Source organism: Schistocerca gregaria, chromosome 2 (genome assembly GCF_023897955.1).
Source record: "Schistocerca gregaria isolate iqSchGreg1 chromosome 2, iqSchGreg1.2, whole genome shotgun sequence".
Taxonomy (NCBI): Eukaryota; Metazoa; Arthropoda; class Insecta; order Orthoptera; family Acrididae; genus Schistocerca; species Schistocerca gregaria.
Window position 1 is genome coordinate 267,122,562 of NC_064921.1, and position 12,178 is coordinate 267,134,739.

Here is a 12,178-nt window from a genome sequence, read left to right on the forward strand (position 1 = left end):
AAACGACGTCTTACCTCTCATGAGAAAATACTTTCTGATACCCGCCGAAACAACGATTACTCGATACCTCAATTAGTTCTGGCATCTGAAAAAGCAAACAAGATCTCTTTAACGTCTCCACTCAATAAAACAAAGATGAATTAAAGCCTACTGTTACCTTCGTACATTTATCACGCACAACACAGCACACGCCAAACAACAAACCCAACCCCACGAACCAGTGATATTATAGCGCAGCACTACTCGAATCGGCCGCACTGCAGCGATTCACACGTTTCCGATAAAGTCCCAGACTAATCATCTGCAATTGTATATTAATATCTGTGAAGGATCATGATCAGCAAGTTTTTGATATCGTATACGGTATCACTGCGTCAAAATAGAATTAAATAGCTAAGTGATTGTGGTGTTGAGCTAAACTGCCTGAATACTCAACTCTGGTAAATCATTGAATAAATTTACAGATTTAATTAGAGAAGTCGTTAAACCAAGACGCACTAGTAATCCCAAACTTTTAAAACAGGATTTGTAGCGCAAAACAGGAAGAGAAAAAATAAGCTGTGAAGTGCGAGTTGTCTCCAGCTCAAAATTAACTGACGTAATTTATTTGACACGAAGAGGAAAACTACGTGGCATGTACATTAATCTTGATCTATCTCTCTGGAATCAATTAATGCTTGAGTCTGTGCCATTCACCTGTTTAGGAAATTATCTACTTTATAACAGCACAGATTAGATCACAGGCAAAGATGTTTACAGTTTTCATTACAGTTTGTATGTCTGTAACTGTTGTGGATGTATTGTTATTATTTTTTATTTACTTATTCGTTCTTCGAAAATTCAGTGCAACAGTATCGGACATGCTATATACGATAAATAAATTATATATAATACAAAACACAAACAAAATACGATAGGATTCGGTGATAATAGCGCAGGAAATTGTCCATGATCTAATCAATGGAATCAGTCAGTGTGGCATTCGCCTTAGAAAATTTAGAATACCACAGAAACCCCAATTCAGGATGTCTGCACAAGTTTCTTCAGGAAGTACACTAAATAGATGTGCCTGTGCCTCAGTGATGTGTTACATAAATGTTAGTAATCCTTAAGTACATTAATGCTCCACCATGTAAATGTTACTGTAGTACAAGTATCAGTCTACCTGTACAACAGATGCCCCATATACGCTATAATCTTATAATTTAATGTAAAAATAGTGTAATTAATGTAAATTTGAATCATACAGTATTATATTTGTTATACACTGACTTATCCTTCAGCAAAATGAACTAAATGATTACGGTATCTGTACCAATAAGGATGTGGGGCTACCATGAGACTGACTGATCAAAGTGCATTGTGCAGTATGGTGCAAAGTGATATTTGACCTTTCTGATGTATTTTTAATTAGCGGTTATATGTTATCTATACTGTTTTACTGTTTCATTATTCACAGATAGGATAACACCATAAAAGGAATCCCGACTTGTGACATGTAACAAGAATGTTTTGCAAATGGAGCCAGGATTTTTGCCATCATAGACAAAAGATACAAGGAATTGTTTGGGTAGTTAACAGAGGCGAAAATTTAATAGTGAAGGGGGGCTGGAATTCGATAGTAGGGAAAGGAAGAGAAGGAAAAGAAGTAGGTGAACATGGACTGGGGGAAAGGAATGAAAGGGGAACCCATCTGATAGAAATTTGCACAGAGCATACTTTCATCATCGCTAACACTTGGTTTAAGAATAGTGATAGACGAGTGTACACGTGGAAAAGACCTGGGGACACTGGAAGATGTGGGATTGATTAAATAATGGTAAGATAGAAATTTTGGAGCCATATTTTAAATTGTAAGACATTTCCAGAGGCAGATGTGGACTCTGGCCACAATTTATTGGTTATAAACTGTAGATTAAAACTGTGGAACTTGAAAAAGGTACGAGATGGGATCTGGATAAACTGAAAGAACAAGAGGTTGTGGAGAGTTTCAGTGGGAGTGTTAGGGAATGATTGACAAGAATGGCAGAAAGGAATATGGTAGAAGAGGGATGAGTAATTTTGAGAGATGAAATAGTGAAGTCAGCAGAGAATCAAATAGATAAAAAGACGAGAGATACTGAAACTCATGAAAGGAGAAAATATAAAAATGCAGTAAAGAAATAGGCAAAACGGAATACAAGTGTCTAAAAATGAGTTTGACAGGAAGGGCAAAATGCCTAGGCAGGAATGGCTAGTGGACAAATATAATGATTTGGAATAATGAATCACTAGGTGAAAGATAGAAACAGCCTACAGCAAAATTAAAGAGGCCATTGGAGAAAAGAGTGACTAGCAAGAGCTCATATGGAAGCCCAGTCCTAAGTAAAGAAGGGAAAGCTGCAATGCGGAAAGAATATAAGTACATAAAGGGTCTATACAAGGGAGAAGTACTTGAGGGCAGTATTATAGAAATGACTGAGGACATAGATGAAGATGAGAGGCGAGATATGATACTGGGAGAAGAATTTGACAGAGCACCGAAAAAACATAAGTCGAAACAAAGCCCTGGTAGTTGATGACATTCTGTCTACTGATAGCCTCAGGAAGGACAGGCATGACTAAACTCTTCCATCTGGTGAGCAAGATGTATGAAACTGTCGAAATACTCCCAGATTTCAAAAATAATATAGAACTTTCAATTCCAAAGAAATCAGGAGCTGACAAGTGTAAATATCACCGAACTATTAGTCTGATAAGTCATGGCTGCAAAATGCTATCACGAATTATTTACGTAAGAATGGAAAAACTTATAAGATCAGTTTGGATTCGAGAAAATGTAGGCAATACTGACTCTATGACTTCTCATAGAATATAGGTTAAGGACAGGCAAACCAACGATTATAGCTTTTGTACATTTAGAGAAAGCTTTTCACAATGTTGACTGGAATACTCTCGTTGAAATTCTGAGGGTAGCACAGGTAAAATACAGAGATATAAAGGCTATTTACAACTTGCACAGAAATCAGATGGCAGGTATAAGGGTTGAGGGGCATGAAGGGGAAGCAGTGGTTGAGAAGGGAGTGAGACAGGGTTGTGGCCTATCCTCAATGTTATTCAATCTGGACATTGAGCAAGTGGTAAAGAAAACAAAAGAAAAATTTGGAGTAGGAATTAGAGTCCAGGGAGATAAAAACTTTGACATTTGCCACTGACATTTGCCACTGTCTCTCTGAGACAGCAAAGGACCTGGAGGAGCAGTTGAACAGAATGGACACTGTCTTGAAAGGACGATATAAGATGAACACCAACTAAAGCAAAAGAAGGATGATGGAATGTAGTCGAATTAAGTCAGGTTATGACGAGGGAATTAGATTAGGAAACGAGATGAGACACTTAAGGTAGTAGATGACTTCTGCTGTTTGGACAGCAAAATAGTTCATCATGGCCAAAGTAGAGAGGATATAAAATGTAGACTGGCAATGGCAAGGAAAGTGTTTCTGAAGAAGATAAATTTGTTAAGTGTCATGAAGTCGTTTCTGAAAGTAAATAAAACAGTTTAGAGAAGAATAGATCCGAAGCTTTTGAAATGGGATGCTACAGAAGAATTCTGAAGATTAGACAGGTACATCACGTAACTAATGAGGAGGTACCAAATGGAATTGGGATAAGAGTAATTTGTGGTACAACTTGACCAGAAGAAGGGATTGGATGGTAGGACATGTCCTGAGGCATCAAGGGATCACCAGTTTAGTAATGGAGAGAAATGTGGAGGGTAAGATCGTAGAGGGAGACCAAGAGATGAATACACTAAGCAGATTCAGAAAGAAGGCTGCAGTAGTTAGTCGAAGATGAAGAGGCTAGCACAGGATAAAGTAGCATGGAGAGCTGCATCAAACCAGGATTTGGACTGAAGATCACAACATCAACAACAACTACGCCACCAAATTTGCAACACAATATATTTCGAACATAAATATCTACCGTTAAAACACAAAGGTCTACATTTACATCGTAAATGAAATACAGAATCAAATGTTTCGATTCTTATTTGCAAAAAGACGCGCACCTGACATCTGTCGATTACAGTGCCATCCACCACGGATGGGAAACAGTGGTTTGAATAATCTATATGTATTTTTTGGTGTAGAAACCAAATAGGCAATGAAAATCGGAAGTTCCTATTTTAAAACACACAGTTGACCCCACCCACGCAGAAGGGGTGGTTAGGAGGTGACAAGTTGCAGCACAGGCAGATGTTCCCTTTTCTGATATCAACTTTTCACCTAGAACATTTTTTTCATACTATGCGTCATTTTCGAGATATTTAGTTGTCTCAAGTTAAAACAAACACCCTGTATATGCTTCTGTATCCAGCTATTCGGACATAGAGAGATGTGATCGGGTTCGTGCTGTCCCACCAGCTGCACACAGATCATTGAAAGGTGCTCTACAAGCTAGGATCATGCCTCCCAGCATCATGTAGAATCACGTGATGCAGTAACCTTCTGTGAGTCGGATACAGGTGCCAACACGCCTATCGGAGGACCAATTGCCTGTTGCCCTTGATCAGTGCTGTTATTTATGCAAGACCACTGCAACGGAATTTGACTTTTCGAGTTTTGTTATGCCGGACAGATTCTCACTTCCAGCCTATAGATGAATACCACTTTACTTGGTTTCGAGTATTGGATTTGTTTTCTGTGTAACCAGCATATTGGGCTTAATAAATGAACTGTGTACCACGATTCAACATAGGCCTCGTATGGTTTAAATGTAATCGCTTCAGACAAATTCTAGGGAGGTTCCTGTGAAAGGCCCGATCCAAGACTGCTGTCGATCGCAAGGATTTCGTCATTGATAGGAGAATAAATCTCTGTGTCTTTCTTCTTATCGTTTTAACAGACTGTTTAAGAAGCGTTGTGAATAATTTTCTCATGGACGCATATAGTCGAGCTGCCACCTGAGAAGGCACTCTACCTCAAACCACGAAAGATGGCGGTTCGCGCAGCTCGATAAAGGACGAGGATTGGATTGTTGTCGGGTCCAAGAGACGTTGCGGTACGCGCATAGACTTGCTTCGCGCTTGATGAAAGCGTATATAACTTGCTTGTGTAGAATTTGTCACTTACCACCACCATCAGCTACGGAAACTCGCAACAGATGGAATAAGGCTTTACTATATAATTCGATACACTCATATTTAATGGTTCCAGTAGGTACGACCTTCACAGCAGAGCGCTCAGAACACTCCTGAGTGCCCATTGGCTGTTGGAGAATATCTAACGTAGGTGCACAGGGTAAGCCTAAACTCGACCGCCATCGTTTGTGATTCCAACGATAGTGCTCAATCCACAAGAAGAGTAATGCAAGTTGATGTCAAGGGAATTTTCGGAGAAGCATGAGTTTGGATTACGATAATTTACTTTTAAAATTATCATTGAATAACAAGATTGGTATAGGAGAAAATCTGTAGTAACTGACAAAACGAGAGTATCTGTCCACGGATTACCCATCAGCAAAGCAACTGTTTGACCTGAAATAATGTACCTTGTATGCTTGAATGAAAGACCTACCAACGTTTTATGTTATTAACATCTGTTTACGAGGTTTACCCATATGGATGGACGAACACTTTAATGCTACACTTTGGGGATTCGGGTAGGCGAGCCTGCCCCGTATCCAATCCGCCTCGTAGATTAATGACAAGGACTTGTCAGCTGGCCAGCCTGGACGTGGTTTTTGGATAGGGCTGGTCCCACGTCTTACTCAGATATATGCTATGCTAACTTTTAGAAAACCCTCACACCTGAACATGAGGTTTACTCTAGATGCAGACAGATGTGGTACATAAATTTGGTCCGTGGAAAGCGGTGGTGTTAGGAAGGGCAGCCAGACACAGCTGTCACTACCATTGCCAACATCCATAACACCATGCCGATCGCGTAAGGAAACAGAAAAAGGAAATGAAGAAGAAGAAAGAAGAGAAAGTCTGTTTACGAGGTTTAGTGGCTCATCTTATCTACGAATAAGCGTGTTGATTTGAGACAAAATAAAACGATTGAAAAATTAACTAATATGTGTAGATAACGTTTGTGATCCTGCTCGTTCATGTTTTAAGTCCTGCATAGCACAGCAGCAAAGTAATGGTAATATTATGTGCGAATAGTTTAATTCGGTAGGTCGGAATTGTTATGACAGTTGGATTAATTTGAGTTTCGCAAGGTTCCTGAATTCTGATTTCTGCTATTGTCTACTTTGCACAAATCCTGTATGTTCTGTACATCACCTTAACTGGAGAGCGAAGAGACTCAATAATATAGCTGATTTTACCAGATTGGTTTGTTCTTTCTTTAATGGTAGCAGTTCCTTTCCGAATATTATTGTAGTGCCTAGATGAGAGCACAGCATTACCGCAACTGCATCACAGATAAGGACTGGTAAGTTTAATATCTCGAGATTGTGTGGCTGGACTTCAAGCACGTAGTATCTGTGTCGAAATTAAGACATGCAAACCCTGTTAGATTGTCACTTATAGTCACATGCAGGTTGTTCGATATTACTTTGCAGAACTGATGGTATGGCTGGTTTTTCTTCTTGTGTAAATTTAATGTGCTGGAGCAAATTATTCGGGAAGGTTTGTGTGATGAAATTTTTATTTTTATTAACCAAAGATTTATTGCCCATATTCATTAAACAGCCGAGAGAAGGACAACCATGTTTGAAAATGGTTCATTAGCCATTAAAGGGCATGGAATGATGTGGTATAGTTGCCAACCGAGTATGTAGGATTTAAGACACAGTAGATACTACTTCACAAGGTAAAATAGCACGTGTAACTGACATGAATAGAATTAAGAGGGAACTAAGGAACATAGAAGTTGTCAGTCCTGATATGGATTCGACAAGAGTTTTGTATGAAGAGGAAAGGGGGGTTAGAATCTCCAAGTACATTGTCATTAGAACCAGTGAAAGTGGAACCACTGAAAATTATAAATTGAATTGCCAAAATGTTTTACTGTTGTCTCTAATTGAAACGTTAGGTAATCTCAAGACAGAGTTGCAAACAGAAAGAAGTAAGTGTAATGAAGTGGTCAGTTTTCATGATGCAGCTAAAATTCGAGGTAAAGTGTGACATGGATGAGTACAATTAGAGCATCATGTTGATGTAAAATTGAAGAAGATGTTTCCAAAAGCTCGTAATGAGGTGCTCAAGAATGGCAAGGCATGAGCTAAGGAATTTGAATGAAAGATAGTGAAAAGATTGTACATTCACTCAGCAATTTGAGCAAAAGAATTCAGACCATGAGCAGGCAATGATCCAACAATTAAGTAATGTCAGTGATTAATGCTTGATCAAAGCACCGAAGTTTCAGAAACACATAACTGAGAAGGGTCGCATGCTGGGCGCTGAGGGAATAGCACATGACTCATTCAACACATAGCAATTGGCGCATAATACATTAGTTGACGAGAAACTGGATAAAACTGACAAGGACATATGTAAGTTGTCGAGAACTGTGTTACAGCATTCACTTGTTACTTCAGCAGAAGCTGCTTTTGTTTATTGTCGGCATTTTAGTTATTTAAATCCGCTCAGAAATGATCATCCGGAACTATTCACACAGGAATAATTATGGGATGTGTTATCGATATCCTGGTCTACTCCAGAACGAATTTCTTTTGTAGAAGGACATCCCAGGGGTGATGCTGCTCAATGGGCGAATGATGTGGCCAAAGACTGTAAAGATTTACAGGAGTTCTATAATCCGTTCATCATAAGGATAAACCTGATGTAAACAAACACAAACGTGATGATTGGTCAGAAGCCGTAGCACACGTACACTGGTGTTGTTACGCTCTTGAAGTGGGTCCTACTTCTGTATTAGATATCTTATTACTAAGTTACGTTAAATGAAACTCTAAGAAATCAAATGTATTAACAGCCATCAACGTTTTATTAATCATGCTTTAGCTACTTTTTTTTCTTCAAAACTCGTGTATAGTCACAGCCTCTGCAGCGTTGTGCTCTGATCGATGCGCTGTTAATGCGCACTATGAAAATCGATTAGGCTGCTTTCTGTACCATAGTGAAACACGCGTGTGGAACACGGTTAAAAAGTGCCGAGAAATACGGTGTTCTTAATGTTTTTCATATATTTACGGAGATAATCGGCTTTGAAGTTTTCCCAGTAGTGTATATAAATATAGTCGATAGTGGAAACCCTCACTAAACATTTGGCGTAGTCCGTAGTGTAATGGAATGTGGACAAAATGCGGTTATTCGTATGTTGGTTCAAATCTCCACAATAAGATTTTTTTCCTTGTTCAATTTGAAATATCTACATCTCATAATTATAAAAAATATCATCATTTTTTATGAATAATGCACATCATCTTGTTTCTAATTACATATTGAGCGAAATTCCTCTTTCCATTTCAAATACAAATTCTTAGTTATTGATGTTTTATGAAAGACTGTTCATAAAAGTTGTTTGAATAGAAAATATAAGTTTAATTTTTTAAGGCGAGAATGAAAGACCAAATCCTTTTTATTAGGACTATGTCCATCGTTTTGTACCACAGAAGTATCGTAGAAACATGAAAAACAATCATTTTCACAGCATTGAGCACATCATACAAATGGTGCATTTTTACATTTGCTATTGTACCATTACAATATGAACCCTCAGAACTGATCTGGAACCAAGCTGTGGGATTTGGTCCGAGAAGTAACTAGATAGCTAAGCTGCAAGACGTACTGGAACTAATGCATGCAGCTTTTTCATATGCCACTGTCGAACGCTGGAAGGATATAGAGCGGCTCGTCATAAAAGAAGAAGAGAATATGCTGCGCCTGGTCGGCTCGCTATCAACTTGGCAGCTGAAACTTCCAGAACTGAAATGTATTTCTCGGATTCGGTTAAGAAAGGAGCTAAGTGGCTTCAACATTTAACTATATGGTGAAATCCTTCAGTACTCTGTTACGTTACACACAGATTATGCAGAAAAAATTACCATGTGGTTAAGTCAATAGTACGTTAGCTAAAAACAATAGCGTGTTGCGGTTTTCGTCTAGTCGTCTAAGGAGAGTATAGTGGGAGATCTGCAGTTCATTATTTCATTCTGCTTCAAAATCAAATGACGTTAGAAGAGGTATTGCTCCTCTGCTCGTCTGTTTTTGCATGTGAACTGCAACTGGCCACGTCACTGCAGGCTAGCTGTACCAGCTGACCAGTGTTGTCCAAGTTAAATGCGCCGGTAAGCAGTTGACCCGTATCATCGCTAAGTCGATGTGCGTGTAACGTACAACACAAAACGCACCCTTATTATCGTACTTGACAGTACTCGAGACAGCTTGGCAGCAGTCCCACGTGAAACGGAAATCCAACTTGGCTCAAGAAAACGCGGAAGAATACATAGTGCAATGTTTACATCAGGTTTATTCTTATGATGAACGGATTATAGGACAAAAGTTGCTGGTAGATTTCTGGAGTGGCAACAAGCATCAACCAGATTGTGGCACAATGAAAAGATCCTATGAGTACTGCTGGAAATGATTCAAGTATTTTGAGGTTGCTGAACCGTTTCCTGCGGGTATGGGACATACGTACACAACAGGTGACAGAGTAAGAATCACTGTGATGACATTGCAGAATATGAAAATCATCATCACTAACTGGCAGAAAGCCTAGAAAGTTTAAATGTCTCCTTGTAGGAATATTAAGGCGAAAAATTAGGTGGATAGGTCAGAGTTTGATGGAAAAGCCGTAATTAAAGACATGTTATATGAAGAAGGGCTGGTACACTTTTCAGCCAATGTAAATCTGGCGGTTTGGAGAGTGAATTACTAGTCGATAGTGATTCTTAAAGTCCAGTGATTTTGAAAGAATATTATAGAGGCTTGTCAAGCAAAATGGACAGGACTGTCAACCTCCAGTGTTAAAAAGTTTTGGTGCTATAAGATACGTTTCCAAAGCAATCCGACAGGGAGGCGCTACCTGTGTAATTCAAGGATGTTGTCATAGAGCACACATTTCTGATCATTTCGAAATTCACTATTAACATGATTGTAGACACAGATTTTATGAATTTGTATTTCTGTGATGTAAATGCTGTAATTATGTTACATAAAAGTGTGTGTTGAGGTGAAGGTGGTAGTGATACCATTTTTGCAGTTAGAGGATCCAGTTAGTGGATGCCAGCTAATGGACCCTCTGAACTTCAGAGCAGAGCTGAAATCAGTAATGGAACAGATGAATGAAGTATTAAGTTTATATGGTTTTAGACTTTCAAAGGGCAGCAGAAAGAGAATGTAGGCACTATCTTCCAGAAAGGGGACCAGGGGCAGAAGAAAACGTAGCAGGTTTCTGCTTTAGGAAACTTCACAGTGAAGTTACCACATGTACTCAAGCTGGGTAGACAAAATTCTTCTTTTCCTGCTCTATTATCTTTCTCTCATGTTTAATCCGTAGTTTGTGGTATTGAAAATGTTTATAAAGGCCTCAGAGAATTTTTCCTGAAGTATTTGTTAGAGATATTACTGAAATTGCAAGAGAAAAAGCTAAGGAAGCAAAAAGGTGGATATAGAATATCGTGAAGGAAGCAAGAGATATGTAAAATCCCAAAGGCAGATCAATGTGAATAAAGTTTTAAACATAGGGAAAATAACGGGGTCGGGGGAGATGAAAATGAGGCACTACTCTGGATAAACCAGGATATTTGAAACAACACTCCAAGATATTTATGTACGCATTTATGTAGTTTAAATTAAAGAGATTAAAAAGGACTAACTGTAGAGAAAACTTAGCTTGGAACTAAGGTAACAGTATAAAATATATAATAAGTACAAGGGCGACGGTTTTGTGTCAAGCAGATGAATGATTTGTTTCACAAACAATGAGTAATCTGTGAATATTATTTAGTAGGATAAGTAAACCGAAATTGAGAAATGTGGAGTACCAGAATAATGTGATATGGAAGAGATGAGCAATGTCATGTTTTTGCTAAATTATGGACTAAGGTGCATCTAGCGACAGAGTGGAGTTAAGTTTTCAATGTGCATAATTCTGCCAAACTGAAATAAAGACTAAACAGTCATAAACCCCAGAAAAGGTGGACTACGTGGTATGCATACACAAAGATCTAGTGATTAAGTAAATGTAGCAAATGCAATCAAGAAAGAGTGATATTCTGTCTACTAGGAAAGTTCAGTAAGGGGCAGACGAAAGTCTAGTATGTCACGAGTGGTACTCCTTGGACAATGTAAAGTATGATGAGTAATAATGGTAAGATCCCAGCGTTTTCCAAATCATGAGTCGCAGTATTCAAAATTGTTCAGAAAAAGTAATGTAACAAACGAACCTGAGTGTAAGTCGAAAACTAACTTTGTTATGTGGTAAGGCAATTGGTGCCTTTCAGGAACCATTGTAAGACCAATATACTAAGATCTGTGAGGTAGTTGTCAGGTGAAAAAGATAGCAAGAGCAGGGATTGGAGCAGATGGCACCATTCGTGAGGAGGAAGACGATGTCACTGCAGATGCTGCATGCAGCAGTATCTTCCTTTGTCCAATGCCTAAGGGAAGCATTAGAGTAACTCTCCCCCCCCCCCTCAAAGTCCATTTTTTCAGTTATCACACCAACACTAGCATGTGAAACTGTGTGGAGAAGTAGGATGTAAAGTGTTAGGTAGTGCAACAAAGCAAATGTGAGAACATTACATACATCATGTAAATGTATGGCCTTGATGTAATTTGATGTGTTAGAATTAAATTCAGACTACATAAATTTTATATGACAAGGAGCTGGTATTATTAAGTATCAGCGATTGTTTTCTTAAAATCACTAGTGTTAAATATGGGAGTGACTTCTAAAAAATTGGTATGACACGTAAAGAAAATGAAAGTCAGAATCAAAGGCTGTCAAATACAGCGAAATATTTTGTTTAGAGAAATTGGGTAAAAATGAAATATACGGTACCTACATGGTTGGGAAATAGCAGAAAGAAGATTTTATTATATTGTTATTCAAAACTCATGGAGGTTTTAAAAACAATGGGGCAGGATGGGATTTGGCAGTGGTCCACTGTGCATGTTCATCACACTCCTAGTTAATAAGTTAATAAATTAAAATAATAAAGGAAATAGCTTATCAAGTTTAATTACACTCCTGGAAATTGAAATAAGAACACATTGAAT

General features: G+C 38.4%; 1 protein-coding gene across 3 annotated transcripts in view; it reads right to left on the reverse strand.

Annotated features, from left to right (window-relative positions):
* LOC126336851 (S-formylglutathione hydrolase) overlaps positions 1-12,178 on the reverse strand; it is a 49,020-nt gene that overhangs the window by 12,016 nt on the left and 24,826 nt on the right. The window contains exons 1-2 of one of the 3 annotated variants that reach the window (XM_050000943.1): positions 166-280; positions 15-85 (exon numbers count right to left, since the gene is read on the reverse strand). In XM_050000943.1, the coding sequence (XP_049856900.1) occupies positions 15-85 (71 nt within the window). In that variant the 5' untranslated portion in view covers positions 166-280. Of the gene's footprint in view, positions 1-14; positions 86-157; positions 281-12,178 lie in introns of those variants that run through there. The other 2 variants (XM_050000944.1, XM_050000942.1) reach the window with 2 other exon arrangements.